Source organism: Prionailurus viverrinus, chromosome A1 (genome assembly GCF_022837055.1).
Source record: "Prionailurus viverrinus isolate Anna chromosome A1, UM_Priviv_1.0, whole genome shotgun sequence".
NCBI classification, from domain to species: domain Eukaryota; kingdom Metazoa; phylum Chordata; class Mammalia; order Carnivora; family Felidae; genus Prionailurus; species Prionailurus viverrinus.
Window position 1 is genome coordinate 105224146 of NC_062561.1, and position 21656 is coordinate 105245801.

Genomic DNA, 21656 nt, shown 5'->3' on the forward strand with positions numbered 1-21656 from the left:
CTGCAAATTCATACATTGAGGTACTCACCTCCAGTGTCTCAGAATGTGACTGTGTTTGGAGACAGGGCCTCTAAAGATTAAGTTAGGATGAGACTATCAGGGTGGGCCCCTCATCCAGTCTGACTGATGTCCTTAAAAAAATAGGAAATTAGACCCACAAAAGTGACTCTTAGGGATGCACAGGGGAGGACTGTGTGAAGAGGCACCCAAAGAGTGAACACTTGCAAGTCAAGGAGAATGGCCTAGAAAAGCCCTTTCCGTTATGGCCCTCAGAGGAAACCAGCCCCCTGGCACTCTGATGTTGGATTTGGAGACTTCAAACCTGAGAGTAGATATATTCTGTTGTTGAGGCTGCCTAGGCTGTGCTGTTTTGTTATGGAAGCCCTAGAAAAAAACTAACACAGTGTCTGTGAGAGGGTTATCACGCAACTAAAGGAGATAATTTTTGCATGGAGTCCCTGCCTATGTCCTAACTAAATGACCACTGTCACTGTCATGCAGCTATTCAGTGAATATTGTCTCCCTTCTCTTCCTCACTCAGGAGGCTGTCATTTCCCAGGATTCCTCAGCCATGCTCCGGTGATACCTGTTTGAAATCGGACTTCAGGCAAGCTGGTTCCTTCTCGTGTGGCTAAGACGATGTGGAACGGTAAGCCACCTCTTCCCAAGGTATTCCCGTTCTGTATTTTTCCCACTGGCTTTTCTCGGTCCTGGCTCAAGGAGACAGCACCTCCTCTGGGATAGGCTGCAGAGTAGGTGAATCCACCTTGTTCTTGCCCTTCACAGTCTATGAGGGAAGGGTTTTCTGCCAGTGGCGGGGATAGCTGTAAAGACAGAGTGAGGATATCTGTTGCTCTGCTGGTGCTGTTCTGTGTTTCTGCCCTTTTCTTCTTTGACGTCAAGTGCTGGGATGCCTAACGTCTCCATATTCCGTGCAAAGTCAAAGTAGATGCTACCTCAGGAACAAACACAAACACCTGTGGTGTTGCAGGTCTGGCTTCAGGGCCAAGTAAATTAGCACAGCCCCGTAGTCACAGCACTTGCCCCAATTCCAGACAGAAAGGGTTGATGACTCACAGGACTGCTGACCTGATGGCCTCACGTCCATGCCGTCATCTGGGAAGGCTGCCTGTGCTGCCCACGGCTCTCCTCCTGGGCCCACAAGGGAAGAGCTGCCGTGGTGACAGCATAGCACATGAAACCTGGGCTGGGGGACAGGGCTCTTTCTAAGATAGTTAGGAGGTAAGAGATTCTTCACGCATTGAGTTCAAAAGGGTTCTCTTTCCTCTGTGAGTTAAGTTTGCTGACTGCAGTCATTTGTGTAGTCATTTCTTTGACCATCATTTAGCACATGCCCACCAAGTGCAAACCACTGACGTGCTCTCTGAGGAGCATGATAATTACAGTAACAATAATACTAATAAATGTTTTATTTTGTCATAACCACCGGTCTAGGCCCTTTATGTATTACTGTGGATTTTGTTGGTAACATTTTTGAATGTATGCTACTGTTACAGGAACTATGCTAAGCAGCTCGCCTGCACTTTATTTCTTCAAAAAAAATTTTTTTAAATGTTTATTTTTGAGACAGAGACAGAGGGACAGAGTGAGAGAGGAGGAGGCGCAGAGAGAGATGGAGACGTAAATTTCCGAAGCAGGCTCCAGGCTCTGAGCTGTCAGCACAGAGCCCGACGCAGGTCTAGGACTCACGAGCCGTGAGATCATGACCTGAGCCGAAGTCGGACATTTAACCGACTGAGCCACCCAGGTGCCCCGTGCCCTTTATTTCTTAAAGTGACTTCCTGAGGAGGGTACTCTGAATCACATTTCACAGATGGGAAAGCTGAGGTTCAGATAATGCTGAAAGTCACATGGCTGTTAAATGCTAAAGTCAGTTGTAACAGTTACGTTGTTCTCATCCCAAAGTCTATTCTTATTCAGTTGCCCATAAAGATAGTTGAGAAGGAAACGTTCTATAATAATTGAGGTCCCTTGTGCCCTGCACTTGGAAATCATTCTCAGCGGAAACATTCTTCTTATAAACAACGTTAGCTTTATGTGACCAAATCATGTGTCTGGTGTGATTTTCAGACTCTTGCCCTGGGTGCTGAAATATCTATCGCACACCCTGAAAGCAGCTCTTTATCGACATTTGAGAGCTGTTGCTTTGGGTGAAGGCTATGCCCAATGGGGGAATGTTGATTCCATTATGTCCCTTGCACCTTCCTGTCAGTGTGTTGATCATGTCATATTCTCTTTGGGAGTGCTCTAGAGTTCAAGTTGCCTTGAAACATGAAAGCAGGGAGAGCCAGAGCCATGGTATGTGTGAAGGTATGAGAGGTGTGCACCCCTCTGGGGATGAGCAGGCAGTGAGGTCCAAACCTGAGAGACTGACTGGTTTGTGTGGTTGGAGCTGGGAGACTTCCTGAAGCTCAAGGCAGCTCTCTTTCCAAATCCATCTAATCTCCAGCTGGATGATGGCTTAGATAGAGACATTAGGGAGTAGGCAGAGCCAGGCTGCTTTGGGAATGAGATAAAACTCCATTTCTCTGGAATTTATACCTAATCATGGTCATATCTACCTATGTGCAGCCCATTTGAATGGAAATATGTTTCTGTTTAACCCAACTACAACCCACTGCTACTAATAACTAATATTAATATCATGACCATTTACAAAACACTTTTATAGGTTATCATCTCATTTGGTTATTCTGGAAAATTCTGGGTGCATATTTTCTTTCCCTTTCCCTCTGGGGGAACTGAGACTCACATAGTGAAGTGATTTGCCCAGGGTCACCGAGCCGGGCAGTGGGACATGTGTGGAGAAGCATACCTCATCTTTGGGCAAGGCCACGGATCCTTTGGCCATATCAACCTGCCTCCTTGACCACACACTCATTACCCTTATGGAACCTGAAAATGCTGGGCTCCCAAATCACGGACCAGTTTCAATAAACAAAAAGGCTGACCTAAGTCTTTTTACTCCTTATGGGTACTCACCGTCTGTCTGAAGCCCAAATGATGGAAACACTCTCTCTCACCGGGGATGACTTTCAAGGATGTGCGGGTGGTTGAGAGCCAGCTGTGCTGCTGAATGCATTACCAGACAATGTCTGGGCTCTGGCCAGATTCCTCAGATTCCTTTTTACTGTTTGTGCATCCTGGTGGGTTTGGTGTGAGTTGCTTTCAGTGGCCAGGCCTGTGGCTTTCTTTTTTTTTTTTTTCTCCTTAGGGGATGGCCCTGACCAACAGGTATGGGAGTGCCTCTGGTCGGCCTGGATGACTGTGAGGTGTAGCTTACACCCTGGAGCTCCCTGGTGGCATCAGGTGAAGTCAGCTGTCTCTGGGTCTTTACCTGAGATCGTACCTTTGCCTGACTTGCTGCTAGCCAGTCCAGCTTCCCTCACCCCCTATCAGTGTTCTCTTAGAGACCTTTCTTGCCAGAACCTTTGCACATGAGTCCTTGTCTCCTACTTTGCTTCGAGGGAGCCTGGATAAACATAAAGAAGTATGTTCCAGAATCTTCTGCTTGCCCTAGTTTTGTGTTTATTTCCGTGTGTTTGACTAAGGAGTTTCAAAGTTCATCACTTGTCTGACCTTCAGTTATTTAAAATCTCTGAGGCTCTTTTTGAATCTCTAAAATGAAGGATAATAACACCTCTCCAGGCCATGGTAGGAATTTAAATTTTTTTTTTTTTAATTTTTAAATGTTTATTCTTGAGAGAGAGAGAGAGAGAGAGAGAGAGAGAGAGAGAGAGATTGATATCGTGAGCAGGGAAGGAACAGCGAGAGAGCGAGACAGAATCTGAAGCAGGCTCCAGGCTTCAAGCTGTCAGCACAGAGTCAGATACGGGGCTCGAACTAACGAACTGTGAGATCATGACCCCGGCTGAAGTCGGACTCTCAACCAGCTGAGCCACCAAGGCACCCCTAATTTTGTTTTTTTAATGTTTATTTTTGAGAGAAAGAGAGAGACAGAGATAAGGTAGGTAAAGCACTTGACATAATGTTTGTAGGTGGTGTTTAGGTATTATTTCCTATTCTAATATTTTGTGTGGAAATCTCTCTAGTGGCATTCTGGGAAACATGGCCAGGAGAATGAGTCACAGTCACAGAATAATTCTACCATAGCACAGCCTGGTATCTCTGTGAATTTCATAGACTCATAGACAAAAGCCGTTTATGGCATGTAATCCGGTGTCTCAGGGCTTAGCAGACACCGATTGCAAATGCAGTCACATCAGATTAAGCCCCAAATGTCAATAGCAGTGAGCAGACCCCCATTTGACTGGCTTCTTATTGACTCAAGGAAGCCCAACCTTTATAGACTGTGCCCCTCACCCCCCACCCCGCCTCCACGGGGTGATCACATCCGTCCACGATTCTTCCTCAGCACTTTTTGCGGAGCCTCGACTTGGAGCTTTATGTCCCGTCCTTTCCAGAGTTGCTGATCCCAGCCCTGCCACTCCGTTCTCGTTGGCACGGCTGCTGCTAGTGAAGATGGAGAGAGCCCCCCCAAGGAATGTCATTTTCAAAATGGTGCAGAACTGCTTCCCGCAAGGCCTGACATCCTCCTCATTGTGGTTTCTGTGAGTGCAAGAGGATCTTTCTTTTTTGTATTTTTTTGCGCTCTGCTGGGATTGGTCGTGCGATGCCGTGATTGCTGATGGAGTGCTTACAGCTGCAGAGGGCAGTGCCCGGACTCTGCAGTGGCCAGGCTCAATGATATAATATGCATAGGTGCTGGTAAAGCTGAAACCCACTGCCCTGAGTTGGATAAATCAGGAGTATCGTTACTGCGCCTCAAGGTCAGGGAACCTGATGGCTGCCACAGGTGATGGGCACCAAAAGAAGAGAACTCTTTCCTGTGTGTGTGTGTGTGTGTGTGTGTGTGTGTGTGTAGAGGGCGGAGGAGGTGGAGTGAGATGCGTGGGTGGGGAACAAGAAAAAGTGACAAAGGATCTATAGTGATTTCACCAGCATTTTAATATATTTTCTTAAAAATTATTTTTTTAAATGTTTATTTTTGAGAGAGACAGAGTGTGAGCGGGACAGGGACAGAGAGAGACACGGAGACACAAAATCCTAAACAGGCTCCAGGCTCTGGGCTGTCAGCACAGAGCCCGATGGGGCGGGGTGTGGGGGGGTGGGGCTTGAACTAATGAATCATGAGATCATTACCTAAGCAAAGTCAGATGCTTAACCGACTGAGTCACCCAAGCGCCCCTTAATATATTTTCAATTAACACCCAGAACGCTTTTCTCCTCAGGACAAATCTCAGGTGGCAATAAGTTCTGGAATCTGCCATCGTGTATAACCATAATCACTTCACCCCTCCAAATTCCAGCCCTGTTGCTGGGTCTTACAGAACAGATAAAGCAATTACTGTATAAAACCACAAGTGACTGTGGCAGCTTCAGCCTGTAAGGAAGTAGCATCATTTCTCTCTGGAGTAAATAGCCTTTTATTTAGCAAAGATGAGGCCCCCAGGGCATGATTTGGGAGGAGGCATTGAAACAAAGAGATTGCTAAGCCAATCAGCATAAAAAATAAATACGGGTTTTGTGGGGGGAGGGGGTGGGAGAGCTGAGAAAGGAGAAGAAGGAACCAGGAGAAATCAGACATTAACCCAGAGTGCACTGCGAGACCACAACCTATTAGACCATCACCAGTGGCCAGATGATGTTCAAAGACAAGATTAAGGTTGTTCTGTGTTTGTGTTTTGTTTTACTGCTTGCTCGGTGCTGCTAGGTAATGACCTGAGGTTAAGCCTGTGTCCCGTGGTGTTTCTGGGAAATCAAGAGAAAGAGTTTGCTCCAGATCGGAGAACTAGAATGCAGAGCGAATAGAGTAGCCTGGAGAGACTGAGAACTTCACTGGGGAAGGGAGAAATCAGAAGGGGAGCCTTTGGAGACTCACGGAGATATTTCGGAAGAGACTGGGTTTCCATTAACCATGAGATGGGCAGAGTGTCAGCCAATTTTATGTAATTCTCAGGAACAAGGTGACCTCAAGTGATATCTGGATAGCAACCTAAGTACCCCCTCTTGCCATCTTTTATCCACCTCAGCCCATCAAACTTGGCTGTGTGTGTCTGAATCCCACTGGTTTCTAGGTTTTAGCCCTCTCCAGAAGCCCCGCAGATCCCGAATAAGTCACTGGATACAAATGGCTAAGTGGGAGGAAAATGTGTGTAATTGATGTGGTGAACAAGCAAAACTCGTAGGGGGTAATCAGAGCCAGCTTATTCCCCCCCCCCCCCCGCCCCCCAAACAGTGCATAAAATTTTTAGGTTGTCAAACAAAATCTATATTCAGAAAGTCCAGCCTATATAAAATATCAACACTCCAACCTTCACTTGAGGTCCAATCTTCTCCCTCCTCCAGTCACACTACTGGTTGGTGGGGAGGAGGGGAGCAGAGACTGGGCAGAGGTGGAGAACAGGAGCTAGAATGTGTTTCTGCCCTTCTAGGGCCAGAATATAGTAACAGAAGAAGGAGAGGTGAAGGAGAGGTGGGGAGCAGAAAAGGTCTCACGTGACTCATACTCTCTCATGGGTTTGTGGTCTGTGGGCCTGACAGCTTTGATTCTTTGGAGAGTCCCGTCCCTGGAGGCCTTTCATCTGAAGCTCCATTGACCCAAGTAAAGACATTTCCATTATGGCCAATTGCTCACTCCTTCTGTATCCTCCAGATATCCAGCAATATCTTTAGCTTCTCTCCACTAGGGCCTGTGTCCCCCTTTGGGAACTCTTTTGGGACAGGACCAAAGCTGTCCTGTCAAATTCACTCTTGATACAACTCACTTCTGCCCATGGGAAACGTTTGCCCCTTTTCCCCTTGACAAACTCTGAGAGTGTAGGCTGCCTTGTGCAGCCACTTATTTTTTGACTTCTTTGTCAGCTTGTTTTACGTTTGAAGTGAGAGACAGATAGCCGCTCATGTGTTCTCCAACTGTAGTCCTGTTAAAATCCTGTCAGCAGGCTGCAGATGAGCAACACATATTCCCCACCCTTCTAAAATGGCAGAACACAAAGGCTGCATCACCCTGTGCTCTTCAAAGGAAACCTCTTTGCCCAAGTCTGCTGAGCCCAGCTGTTTTTATGCCCTTTATATAAATGAAGAGTCTAAGAGATGTCTCACCCAATCTTGTCACCAACTCTGAAGTTTCTGCATGGAAATAGAAAACAATTTGGATTGTAGCATGTCGACTATGTGCTGTAGCTGATATGTTCCCTCTGATGCACCTTTGCTTCTCTTTGTAATCGGACGTTCAGTTGGGCCATCAGACATGGTGGTTTATATCTGGATCCCAATAGTATGATGGTTCAAGTTTTGTCTTTTTCCCTGAGGAGATTCTTCAATCCCAGGGACAATAAGGGGCTACAGATGGTTAAAGGGAGGAAGGCTTTTTCCTCAGTCCATTTCCCGGAAGCATTTGTGGCTAAGTACCTGTCTCACTAAGCCTCCTTCTTACAATTAAGAAATGGCTGGGGAGCCTCGGTGGCTCTGTCACTTCAGTGTCTGACTCTTGATTTCGAATCAGGTCATGATCTCACGGTTCAGGAGTTTGAGCCTACATCTGACTTCATGCTGACAGTGTGGAGCCTCCTTGGGATTCTCTCTCTGCCCCTCCCCTGTGCACTCTCTCTCTCTCTCAAAATAAATCAATGAACTTAAAAAAGACGGGCGCCTGGTGGCCCAGTTGGTTAAGCGACCGACTTCGGCTTAGGTCATGATCTCACTACTTGTGAGTTTAATCCTCGCAATCAAGCTCTGTGCTGACAGCTCAGAGCCAGGAGCCTGCTTTGGATTTCGCCTCCGTCTCTCTGCCCCTCCCCTGCTCGCACTCCGTCTGTCTGTCTGTCTCTCTCTCAAATATAAAATAAAAAACAAACCAAAACCAAAACCAAAACCAAACAAACTAAAAGAAATGGCTAATGGTTCTCCTTTTTGACTCTTAGTAGAAGGGCAGCACACACTGACGTTAAGGTACATTAGGATGTTTGTATCTGATTGGGTTTTAAAATGCTTTTCTAAGTGTGGTATCATGAACCTTCCGTGTTACTACCCAGCAGAGTACAGAGAAATACTGTAAAGCTTTGTAAGCATAGAGCAAGGCAGAAAGTGGTTTTTACTTCTCGCTTGCTCTTCTCTTCCTCCTACTTGGAAAATACACCTTGATTTTCATTTGCGCTGAGCTTTTCTTATACAAAGTAGTGGCCTTCATTTTGAAATTTGGAATTCGTTGTGATGCTTGGCTTAGAAGCTGTGTTCTGAAATCGGTGAAAGTTACGTCAAATTACAGATTTAGCTTGTGCAGTGTGGTTGCCGGAGAACCCGGAGAAGTACACTCAGAAACAGAGCCTACGCTTTGGACCCTAAGTGTCCCCCGAGATGTAGCTCTCCTAAATTGGCCTACTAGGTGGAGATTAATGAGGAAGGTGGTGTGTGTATGTGTGTGTGAAGGTACCGTTTACTCACCCAATCAGTTTCAGTGAGGTAATACAGAGAAGGCAGAAGAAGCAGCTACGAGGGAGAAAAGTGGACAATGGGCACAGATAAACTCCTGCTCCATTCAGCCGTGCAAATTAGAACATAATACTAATTTTCTTAAAAAGGTCAGGCAGACAGTTTAGTAAAACAAACACCCGACAAAATCCTCCCTGCCATCTGCTTGGAGTCTGAGGCCTTGTTTAGTCTTACCTCCCCTTGTTATTAGCCACATGACCCTAGGTTATTTACAACCTCTCTGAGCATCCCGTTTCTGCCTCTCTGAAATGGAGGCAAACCTATCTGTCATGCCGAAGTCTCATGTAAAGGGTCCACTGTTCATGAAGTTCCCCGCGCCCTGCGCAGGGGGGCCTTGCCGTAAGGCATTATGGTCGAGTGACAGTTGACGTGATGGAGATCTGGAGATCTGGCGCTGGGACTTCAGGGTCTTGAATCAGGTTTTCAATTTCAATTTGAACATGTGCCCACTGGCTGTATTGACACAGCAGAAAGCCAAGGGCAGATTTGACAATGATTTGTTTAATTTGATTGATGTGGATCGCAGAAGTGGGCCATTCGGTCTGCAGAATAGCTAGGCTGTAATGATCTGATATTGGCTGTCTACATTCATCAACCTAAGTGGGTAATTAGCAAAACACCATTTGACTTTGTGATGTATAGACAGTAATTGTGACTGTTTCCCAATTAAAAATCTCATCCAAAGTCGTGACTTTGTTTGTCACATCTGTGCAGATGATTTCCACATTTGTTCCCACCTCCGTCTCTGAATTCTTTCTTAAAAGACTTTTATTTTTCCAGCACAGCCATCAGGCATCTTCTACACACACATTTTCCCTCATACATCTGCCCTTCTTCTATAATCCTCATTTCAGCAGTTCCCACCATGGTCGAGGTGAACTCTGACCTCTCCCTACCCCACACCTTCCACATTCTATTAGTGCCAGATTCTATCAGTTCTATGAAGTATCTTCAAATCCTCCCCCTCCTCTGTAATTCTACAGCCCTGCTATCCTACGACTTCATCAAGGCCCCACCTATGGTGACAAACCCTGTAATTGGCCTTCCTTTTCCTCATTCCAATCCATCCTATACATTAATGCTCTCATCTTCCTTTTCTTCTGCTCCACAAATCCCTGGGGGATTCTCCTTGCCTGTAGGATGGAGCCCGTATTCTTCCAACTGGGGTCCTAAGCATGGCAAGGCCTGGCTCCAACCTGTCTTTCCAACTTTATCTTGTCTTACTCACCTTCATGCACACTTCTGAGCAATGGATCCCTAGTTCCCTGCCCTGACTCATGCCCTCCTAGCTGCTCTGCTGTCTCACACAACTTTTTTTCTGGAAGCTTGCTCCCCTCATTCAGCTCCCTAAACACCACTCTAAGGGCGACCTAATCTTCAAGAGCCGTTCAGGTGCCACTTCCTCACTGCCCTCCTTTAGGCTTTTTGTCTCTGATCTGTACTCCAGTACATGGTAACAAGAGTTGTCCTACTTCCTCCTCTCTAGACTGTGAGTTCCTCCAGGGCAGGCTTTGTAACTAGTCATCTCTGTATTCAACAGGGTCTCCATATCTTGCATATAATGGTTGCTTCTTAAATAACCATTGAATAGATGAATGTCTATAAAGGAAGCAAGCTTTCCAGTCTATTTGTTTCTACTTTCTTGTGCGGAAAGCATCCACTTATTTGGATATTGGAAACTCATGTGTTTGGAATATTTTCCTCTGGGAATGCTCAATATGTTCCTATGGCTGTGTTCTTTGTGATGATGTGGGTCCTTTATCAGTGGTATGTGGCACTAATTATAGGGAAGAGGAAAGGAAATTCTAGAAAGTAGTTCACTGAAGAGGAAAATGAGCATTAAAATTCTTACTGTAAGTGGAATAAATAATATGTTTGCTGAGAAGGACATCTTGAAAGGCAACATTTTCTATTTTAAGAGAAATAATAATAACTTAAAAAGTAACATCTTAGTATTTTTTTTAGGAGAAACTGAATTTGTAAGAACTGTAGAATAATCAAATCATTGAGAAATTGAGCTGGACTTTGCCTAGAATTCGGTAGCCACTGGGTTTGACAGGAGAGGGAAAAATGGCTGTTGGGCTTGAGAAAAGGACTAATGGAGACAAATTACAGGAATGGTAATCATTTTAATGGAACTTTGGAGTGATGAGCGTTCTAAGCTGATGGCCAAGAAAGAATTCTTTGGTGCAAAAAGGTGATTTTATTAATGCACGGGGACAAGACCCATGGGCAGAAAGAGTGGCACTGGGATTATGAAGACTGACTGATTATATACCTGGGAGTTGGAGGTAAAGTCAAAAGGGAGGCCTCCAGAAGGACTTTCATATGCTAAAGAAGACTAATAAGATCCCAGAGGCCTTGCTATTGTCAAGCTTAGGTTGTTTTTCCTCTAGTAAGGTATTATTAACTTTAGGCCAGTAGGGGGTTTCTGGAGAAGTAGTCTGTATTTGCCACAAGTACTTGTCAATGGGCTGCAGGTTATAAGGAAATTTCATTTTACCTGCCATTTCCTTCTTGCCTTCGTTCCCACATCACTATGGAGGGGAGGGTGAGATTAGGGCTCCAAGAAACTTGAGTCTATAGGTTTCTGGAGATAAGACTACTGAAAAGATTGCCTATTTCTTGTAATTTACTAAGACATTTGTAAACTGATGGAGATTCAGGTCCTACATGACTGTGATCTCTATCAGTTAACCATTTGTTTTCTTTTCTTTCCTTTGTTCTTGGGCAGCCAGGAGTCCCTGAGGAATATCACACATATCCCACCTGGTGGGGGTGGGGGGAGGTGCTTGCAGCCTGTCAGCTTGCCTTATGTTCCCACATCACCCATTAGATTGGGGAACACAGTGAAAGAGAATATGGGCAAACCCAAGCATTCATTTTAATGCAAAGGATAGTGTGAAGGATGGGGTGAGATTTGAGGATGGAGGCAGGATTTCATTGGGACACATTTTGTGGGAATAAAATAAAGTGAACATTTAATGGTTTATTCTTAGGCTCAACAAAAAGCCCCAACTCATTAAAATGTTCCACACTGAGATCTCTCCAGGGAATCTGAGTTGGAGCTTTCTGATGGTACAATGGGATTGGTGACGGTGACTGAAGGTGGTCCTGATAAGGGTCTTTGCTTAACATACTACTTTACACACAGTAGCTGTTAGGTTAAATGCTGTTGGGTTAAAAACCAGTATTAACTATTAAATCTTCACAAAGGTTCAGGTGTACATCTGCCTAGAGGCAAGAGAATGAGCTCTATGTACAGTCATTATATGCTTCAGATTTTCCAGAACATCTATTTTTTTTTTTTTTTAAGTAGGTCCCACTCCCAGCGTGGAGCCCAGGGTAGGGCTTGAACTCAAGGCTTGAACCTTTAGATCAAAACCTGAGCTGAGCTAAGAGTTGGATGATCAACTGACTGAGCCACCCAGGCACCCCTGGAACATCTATGGTTTTAAGTAATTTTGCTATTTTCAATACATGTTTAAATGTAAGACCAAAGTTTTGTGACAAAGTTCAGGACTCAGAGAAAAGCGCTGTTGGACATTTGGTGCAGAAAATGTGGAGATTGTAATTGTGGGGGGGTCTATCGAGGTCCCTTCTGTTGGGGGAATTGATTCAGTTATAACTGATTTTATTGTCTTACAGATACTTTGTAAACTGAGATTGGGTTTGTTGACCATACTAGGGCTAAAACTAATTTCAGGCTCTCCCCACCTCTCTTGTGTCCTCCCCACTTACTAAAACGCAAGGGCTCAGGTTAACAAGGAAATCAGAGTGTCAAGAGGAAGATCACGTAAAGAGTCAACATGTCCCTATTCCCACTTTCATTTGCTCCCCAGTCTCCTGAAGGTGCCCTTGTCAAGGTCCCCACCACCTCCAAGTGGCTGGATCCATTGGCCGCCTTTTACTCTGTATCTTCTCTGACTGGTCAGCAGTATTTGGCACAATTGACGTTACCTCCTCCTTGAACTATTTCTCCCATTTGGCTTTCAGAACGCTTGTCTCCTCCTACCTCACTGGCTGACTTCCTCAGTCTCTGTTGCTGGATCATCATCTTCTCCGCCGCCCTGAAACATCAGTGAGTCCCGCAGCTCAGGCCTTAGACCCCTTCTCTAGCTATACTTACTCTCACTTTCATGACTCAGAAACCATCTACTGACTGATGACTCCATAATGTATGTCTCCAATCCCATTGTCTTCCTCAGCTTCTGCCTTGTGTAAGCAGCTGACTGCCCCACATCTCCACTTGGATCTTTAATAGATATGTCACCATTTCCTCCTAGTTCTTACACAGAGTTCAACTATTTCTCCTTGCCTGAAAACTTTTAAGCTTCTAATTGAGCATATCTATGCTCAGAAGTATGTATAATTATCGTAAATACTTAACATAGCTTATTAAATTCAAAAGAGATGATTTGTTTAACCTCGCACATTGTAGCAATCATTAGCCTAATTTCAAAATGATTAAGTAAATATTGGAAATGAATGCCATTCTTAAAAGTCATCACTACCTGTCTTTCACTGTCAGTATCGACATTATAAATGATAGGTGTGATTTTCAGGTGATTGCTGGGTGCTTTCTTCTTCATCTCTCAGAGTGATGATGTGTAACCCAAATCCAGCTGAAACCTCAGTGGAGTTTGTATATGTAATTGATAATTTATGTTGGTACAGCTTTTTACAAATTGTTTTTTTTTTTAAATAATATATCATCTCAGATGCACTGAAAACTCTGAGTTAATTAAAGCAGGTTTCATTTTTTCTTGCCAAAAATTGAAGTTCAAAGAGACTGGTGATTTGTCCAAATCCACACAATATAAATGTTGGAGTTGCTTTTACAACCCTGGGTCATCTGACTCCAAGTTCCGTTCCTCTCCTGATGCTTTAAGTGATTTTTCCCTTCAAAGCAACATCCAGGAAGTTTTCAGGCAAAAAACACAGTAAAGTCATGAGGAGAGGTATCATTTATTTTATTTGTAATTTTCAGTATCTGCACTATGTAATTTGTAATTTTCATATCTGCACTATTAAGAAAACTGCGCCATACCCTTGACATTTTTCCAGGGTAAGCACCCTGCCTTCGATATTCTACCGTGTTGATGCTTCCTAGTTTTTAAAATTATCTTTAATTATCCAAAAGATAAATAAATAAACTGGAGGAATAGGGAAAGTAGCAAATAACATAAACTTTCAAGTCAACATTCCAAATGAAAAGAAATGTTTTGCCACACACATTTGGGCTTATAGTCTGTGATAAGCAGCAGACCGGTGTTCAGCTTCATGCTGCTTTTCTGAAGCCCCTTTATTTATTTTTCATTAATCTGTCTCCCTTGTGTGCCTGGTGCTCAGTAATCTGCTCATCTGTAGCATGATCTATACTATAATCCATCGCTTCTCCCTCCATGCATTTTAATGAAGCAATTTTTGCCTCCTTTACATAACTGCTGTCCCGATTTCATAGTACAACATAACCATTCATTGTCACATCATTGAAAGGAAATCTTTAAAGGAATACCTCAAAATGAGATAGATACAGAATTTTTTATGCCCTCCCCCCCCCCCCTTTTTTAAGAGGGCTTTGTGAATTCAGCAGAATTTCATCATTTCATGTTCAGTAGATGCCCAGGTTTGGAATTAGATGACCCTGGACACCAATCCGAGTGAGAAGAACATCGGCCCCTGTGCCCTCTTCATGTCCCATCCCTTGGCGGGGTGCTTGGATTTCCTGCCCCATGCCCTGGGGTAGTGTTTGTAGCTGAAGAACCATAGCGGGCTGAGCAGGAAGTGCTTGCTTGTCCTTGCGGTTTGTTTCTGTCTTCCTGCTCGCCTGTTTTGCTCCTCTGTTGCCTGGTCACTGGCCTGGCCTTGTACCTTTTGCTCTGCTCTGCCCACTGGGCTTGGCACACTCCAGGCCTGTGTTTGTCTGCCCGGCTTCTGACCGTTGCTCTCTTTGTGAGTCTCATTCGTGGCCTTGTTCTAATGCTGGTATCCTGGCTAATGTCCGTCTCCTGGCTGTTCAGGGAGCCGGGAAACTCCTTGTCCTGAACTTCTTCCACACCTTGCATCAGTCTGCATTCATTGCTCGTCTTTTCACCCCCTTCTTTTTTTGTAAAAAATTGTTTATTTGGGTTACCTGGGTGACTCAGTCGGTTAAGTGTCCAACTTCAGCTTGGGTCATGATCTTGTGGTTCGACGGTTCAAGCCCCGTGTCGGGCTCTATGCTGACAGCTCAGAGCCTGGAGCCTGTTTCAGATTCTGTGTCTCCCTCTCTGTCTGCCCCTCCCTAGCCTACACTCTGTCTCTCTCTGCCTCTCAAAAATGAATAAATGTTAAAAAAAAAAGTTTATTTATTTATTTTGAGAGAGCACACACGTGCACGAGCAGAGGAGGAGCAAAGAGAGAAAGGGAGAGAGAATCCCAAGCAGGCTCCATGCTCAATCTCACAAACTGTGAGGTCATGACCTGAGCTGGAATCAAGAGTAGGATGCTTAACTGGCTGAGCCACCCAGGCGCTCCATCTCTTCATCCCTTCTTAATCCTGCTTTAGATTTCTGGAACATGCGTTCATTCATTCATTCAGCAACCAACTATTAAATGCCTGAGGTGTGTTGTTGATGTAAAGGTAAATAAGATATAGGCTCTGCCCATACGGAATTCACAAACTAGACGATAAACAGACATAAAAAGGGGCAGATCTAGATTCTGTGGGACCTGAAGCTTATACAAATTTGGGGGCCCTTACTAAGAATGCAAAATTCTGAATACTCATTTAGGAAAGGGCCTTGGAAGGGGTCTATATGAGCAGAGGCCCTAAATCTAGCTTCATTAACTACATGGTAAATTCACTTGTGTTTAAAAGGGGTCAAATTCTGGAGTAGAAATAAGCAAGGCACCAAGGAAGGGCAACTCATCCATACCTGGATGTCAGGGATGGTTTCCTGGAAAGGCTATCTGTAATCAGGTTTTTTTTTTTTTTTAAGTTTATTTATTATTTGAGAGAGAGAGAGATCGCGTGCATGCACACACACGAGCAAGGGATGGGCACAGAGACAGGGAGAGAGAGAAAATCTCAAGTGGGCTCTGCATTGTCAACACAGGGCCCGACATGAGTCTCGAAATCAGGAACCATGAGATCATGATCTGAGCCGAAATCAAGAGTCAGACATTTAACCGACTGAGTCCCCCAGGCGCCCCTATTTCTAATCACTTTTAAAGGCTGACTACGTTTTAACTAGATGATGAGCAGGGGAAGGAGAAAGAGGCAGACAGGACATCCATGCAGAGGGTCCAGCATATAGGTGAAGACCACAGTAGTGAGTCCTGGGTGCTGGCAGCAGTGTTCTTTTGCTGGAGTGTAAAGAATGTCATGGGTAGAACGAAACTGTGAGGCTGGAGAAGGAAGCTGGTACTAAAGCCCTGAGCATCTACGCCACAGTCAGGATCTTGGGCTTTTCTTTTTACTTAGATTTTCATCTCACACAGACCACTCTGGCAAGAAAATATGCACGTGTGGATATCAGTTAGGGGATGTGGCAGTTGTTCCAACAAGAGGTGACAGAGCTGTGAACTAAAGTCATAACAGCAGGAGTAAAGAGAAGAGAGAGATTAGATGTAGGACTGATGGAGGGGAGAGAGGAACCATAGACTTTCTACCCTGGGCCAGTGAGCGGATGGTAGATCATCAGATGAGAACGGGGGTAGAGACAGAAGATGGTTTAAAGGGAGACAATATGTTTAGTTTTAGGGCAACTCATTTAGAAAAGTGATGTTGAGTCCGAGGCTGGGGCAGAAGTGTGGGCACTAGGGGCAGGTTAAGAAAGCATTCATACACAGGTAGCGATTGAGAGCAAGGGAATGAATGAACTAACCCCGGGGGGTATGGAGATAAGGAAGCACAGGAACTCGGAAAGGGAACTTGGGAAGGTGTTGGAACAAACCACAGGGATGTCTGAGGACAGGAGAGTCCGGTGTCATAGCAGCAATAAGAGTAACCAACATCAATCTGCTAAATGCCCTAGTCTTGCAGTAAAAAGATCACAAAATTCGCCTTGGATTTGTCCACAGGAAGTAATGAGAGATGCAGATGAGGTCGTGGTGGGAATAAACCAAATTTCCATAGACTGAGTGAGAGGCGGAAGGAGTGAGGCCAGGGACACTGTAGGGAGAGTTTTGGAAGAGCAACGCTTAAGAGGTTTTGGGCTGTGATTGGCTTCAGTGACTAGTATCCAAGGGCACTTTTTCAAGATGGAAGATACTTCAGTATTTTTCTTTTTTTAAAGATGGTAGATGCTTGAGCATGTTTATAGACAGACAGAGAGGTTAAATATTCAGAAGGTGGGATGACACAAGGCCCTTTTATCTATGACCCTGTCTGCCCCTCTTCCCTGGGAACTCCCAGCTCTGGATCCTGTTTCTCCTTCCAGAAGATGAAATTTGTCCCTTTCCCATTTGGAGAATATAGGTCTGTCTGGTTGGTCTTCAGATCTTTTCTGTTTTCTGTCAACTCAGAGGTTCAGTGATTGATTTATTGAAGGCCCAAAGAAACATAAGAGTGTTTGCTGGCCTGTGGGGGTCCTGAGTCAGCACAGAATGAGAACAGAGGAAGAATAACATTGTTAGCCTCCGACATCCCTCTCTTTCTGTAATCCTTGCTTCCTCATGGACTTGGCTGGCAGGGAACTGTTGGCGTCAATGGGAATAGCCTTATTTTGGGGTGGAAAAAGTTCAGGAAGTGGTCAGTCTGCTCTTACTTCTGCAAACCTGTGACTGAGGCCGCTATTGAAAGCGCCGGTATCCATTCTAGAGGCTGAGGAACTCAAAAGCTCTGTCCCAGAAGCCATCTCAAAGCTGTGGCACTGAGATCCCCATTTGCTAGCAGCCGAGAGCAGAGAAAAGTTGGCATGGACGATAAACGTGAAAATGCTTTATAAACCAGAACATGCTCTACAAACGTCAGTTATTACCTTCCGTTCTGAAAGCTGGCTGCAGAAATATTTGCCCAAAGACCCCACAGTAACTCAGAGGCACTTGTATTTCTTTTTAAAGCAAGTGTTTTACTGTGGCATAGGAAACTAAACTTCGTTTTCTGCCTAATGCCCACCTGACAGACTTGGGGCCGTCTCTCGTGTACTGCCCAAGTGTGTGTTGGGGCAGGTCTGTTATCAAGTAACCACAACATGAAATGAAGAGAGCTTCTCCACCATGCCTCCTCGATGGCTGTGTGAATAATAAAGAGCCAATAAACATCACAGCGCTAAAGCCCAATTAGTATTAGTGTGGTAAAGACTTTCATCCATTTCAGGGGAAAAATATATGTACTGCTGAGTTATAATCAGTGGAATGATGAGCAATATGGGCAAATAACAAACAAAAACAAAAAGAAAAACATTAGGATTCACGGTGGGTAACACATTTACCATTAGTGCTCAGAAATGGACTGAAGTTAAAAAAAAAAAGAAATTAAAAAAAAAAAAGAAATAGACTGAAGTTAAAACAGGAATATTAAAAAAAAATGCAGGGGCGCATGGCTGGCTCAGTCGATAGAGCATGTTACTTTTGATCTCAGGGTTGGGAGTTCAAGCCCCATGTTGGGTACAGAGATTACTTAAGGGAAAAAACCCAAATAGGAGCATTGTCTTGTGTGGTCTGATTTTTAGAGACAAGGGAATCCAAATCCAATCATTCTTTCCCAAACCGATTTATCTGTATCTTACCTGTTGGTACATGAATATTGAATTCAAGCCTTTGTTCCTGGTTAAAACACACATTCTTGGGAAAAGTAGCATTTAAAATTTTTTATCATTATCCCTAAGTGTGAATGAGTTTCTGGTTTTTTCTCTGAAGTACGATGTGGGTTCCTAAGTAGGAGTGGGAGCCGGGGAGAGTCAAGGCAAGGGGCCGCCAGAGATTCAATTTCCCAGTTTGCCTGGGACCAGGCCAGAAGTGGTGGTATTTTACCCCGTACCCATCCTTCTCTGTGGTCCAAGAGCCCCAGTTTTCACTGTGGGTAAACCTGTGTCCTGCCTGAGACCACATTTCTAAATTTCCCCCATCTCACTCCTTCCACCGAGGGTTGCCAATCAGACACAGGCACAAGTTACTTGTAACTCTCAAGAACACTCCTTGAAAAAGGGACAGACCTCGAAGAAGCATTTTTTTGCCTTCCTACCTCATTTATCCTTCGTTCTGCTCCGAATGAAGATACGAGGGCCCACAAAAGGCTGGTGCTCTAAGCAGCCACCTTAAAAGCATAAGGATAAGAATGAGCACTCTCAGAAAAGAGCTGAAAGTGACCTCGGTTTCCCCTAACAACAGGGACTTCTCACAGCAGCCCCGCGCGGCTCACCTTTGGGTTTCTTATTACACAAGAAAGAAATAAATCTAAAACCATCCTTTTTTCAGGTCTCTGCCTATTCACGGTTGAACTCAATTCCTAACTGGTGCAGATGTAGATACATTTTGTAGGAAACACACACACACACACACACACACACACACACACACACACACACTAAAATAAAATTTTAAAACACTGGGCAGAGTTCTGTGTCCATATCTGGATTCCACACCCAAAGATGGATATGGACACTTGGTAAGCTTTCAGAGAAGACCCCTGCACACACATACTCGTATTATCTTGTCCAAGTACATTTATCAGACCCGTGATTGTCTGTTGTATGCCACTGAATCTCCTTGTTTTCAAGTCGTTCGCAATCTGTGATAGATCACACAGATGCAAGCATTATAAAATATTTGAAAAACAATAGCTGCAAAGTCAAGTTAAAAAGACTAGACATATTTGGAGAGAATATAAAAAGTGATACAGAATGTCTACCCGAGAGGATCATTGTGCAAAGAATTTTGACCTGGCAGTTCACATATCATGTGAGAGCAAAACCAGTGGCAAAGATACTGATCTAGAGAGGATTTTTAGTGAAATGGGAGTTCAGAGGTGAATTCACTGAGAAGCCAGGGACACTTACCCTTCAAGGCCCTCATCGACATGGGCTCCTTCTAACGTCTTACGAGATGGGCTAGACGCATGTCCCCGTATTCGTCTGTGTTTCTAACATGTGCAAAAGCAATTCATTTTAATTGCAATCAGTTCAGATCACTGTTTCTTTCCCGTTTGACTTTCCCTGTGTCATACTTCCCCTTTTGTTGGATGGTGGTGGAACAGGTGGGGCATTTCGGGGATCCAAGTAAGAGGAAATTGAGCCAAGGGTACCTTTAGTTTGCATTTAGTGGGACACAGTTATGGGGACCACAAGCACTTCCCTGTGTAGTTACGTGATTCCTAGGCATCTGGCGTGGGAATGGCTTCCAGGAATACTCCTTCTGTCCACCGTAGTGGCATCATGAGCTGAAGGTGTGGAGCCAGAGGTCACACAGAGTGATATCAATGTGCCTTGCGGCTTTCAGTACTAGAAGTGTTTGAACAGCAGAGCAGAACCATGTGTGAGATGTATAGAGCCGGAAGCTACTCCAGATAATTCTTTCAATCATATTTATACTTAAAAATTTTTTTAATGTTTTATTTACTTTTTAGAGGTGGGGGAGGGGGAGAGGGCTAGGGGGAGAGGAGGACAGAAGATCCGAAGCAGGCTCCGCGCTGACAGCAGCGAGCCCAACATGGGGCTTGAACTTATGAACCCTGAGATCCTGACCAGAGCCGAAGTCGGTTGCTTAACTGACTGACCCACCTAGGCGCTCCCACAATCATTTGTATAATTTTTTATTGTATTTTTAAATTGTGGCAAAATAGACATGCCAGATTTACCATGTTCACCATTTTTTTTAAAGTTTTTAAGTTTTGTATCTTTTTTTTTATTATGAAATTTATTGTCAAATTGGTTTCCATACAACACCCAGTGCTCATCCCAACAGGTGCTCTCCTCAATACCCATCACCCACCCATCCCTCTCTCCCACCCCCCATCAACCCTCAGTTTGTTCTCAGTTTTTAGGAGTCTCTTATTTTTTGGCTCCCTCCCTGTCTAACCATTTTTTTTCCTTCCCCTTCCCCATGGTCTTCTGTTAAGTTCCATGTTCACCATTTTTAAGTGCACAGTTCAATGGCATTAAGAACATTTACATTATTCTGTAGCCATCACCACCATGTATCCACAAGACTCTTCACCATGCAAAACTGAAACTCTGGAGCCATTAAACAATAGGTCCCCCCCATTTCCCGCTGCCACCGTCGCCCCTGTAATCACTATCCTACTTTCCATCTCTATGAATTTGACTGCTCTAGATAACCTCATGTAAGTGGAATCATACAACATTTGTCCTTCTGTGACTGACATATTTCATTTAGTATAATGTCTGCAAGGTTCGTGTATGTTATAGCATGTGTCAGAATCTCATTCATTTTTAATGCTGTATAATATTCCATCGTATGGGTTTACCACACTTTGTTTATCTGTTCATCTTCCGATGGACACCTCTTGGCTTTTGTGAATAATACTGCTATGAACATGGACGCAAATACCTCTTCAAGACCTTGCTTTCAATTCTTTTGGATATACCTGGCGTGAAAAATCTTATGTGGAGGATTATGTTCTCATTGATGCCTAGTGAAAATGGAAGTTCTCTCCTATAAGGAATATTTTTTAATGCAGTGCGTGCAATTGCAAAAACTCCACATATATAGTCTTTTTCCTTTTCGATGGGAATTGCACAACATAGAATCTATCAGAATTCCTATACTCGCAGGCACACACCTATAGTAGTACTACAAAACACTGATGATGTCCATGTGCGAAGGCCCGTTTTATGTATCCCAGCTATCAAAAAAATATTTTGATCAACCAAACACTGATGTGTCTTTCTATTTTCCCTAGAGGAAATCTTATACATTTTAAATTTTATAAAATGATTCTAATGAAGACTGATCAAACGTTATGGCAGGAGGGGCTGCTAATCTTTAAGTCTTCCCAGGAGAGTGAAAGAAAACGTTTGTGTTCTATCCTTTTAAAGTGGCAAAGAGAGCAAGGGAAAAATACGTACAGTCAAGCTGCCATATGAAAAGAGCCTCACTATTCGTATCCTGGCACACAAATGAGGAGGTTTAATAGAATTTGCGTCTAAATGAGCTTAGAGATCCTCTCATCAACC

General features: G+C 44.2%; 1 protein-coding gene across 14 annotated transcripts in view; it reads left to right on the forward strand.

The window, feature by feature from the left end:
- LOC125162014 (uncharacterized) overlaps positions 1-21656 on the forward strand; it is a 184841-nt gene that overhangs the window by 62701 nt on the left and 100484 nt on the right. For 13 of the 14 annotated variants that reach the window (XR_007150868.1, XR_007150867.1, XR_007150874.1 and 10 more), the window contains exon 2: positions 542-649. Coding sequence is in view for 6 of the 14 variants with exons in the window: in XM_047852557.1 (XP_047708513.1) it covers positions 640-649 (10 nt within the window). In the remaining 8 variants the exon portion in view is untranslated. Of the gene's footprint in view, positions 1-541; positions 650-4445; positions 4587-21656 lie in introns of those variants that run through there. The other variant, XR_007150869.1, reaches the window with a different exon arrangement.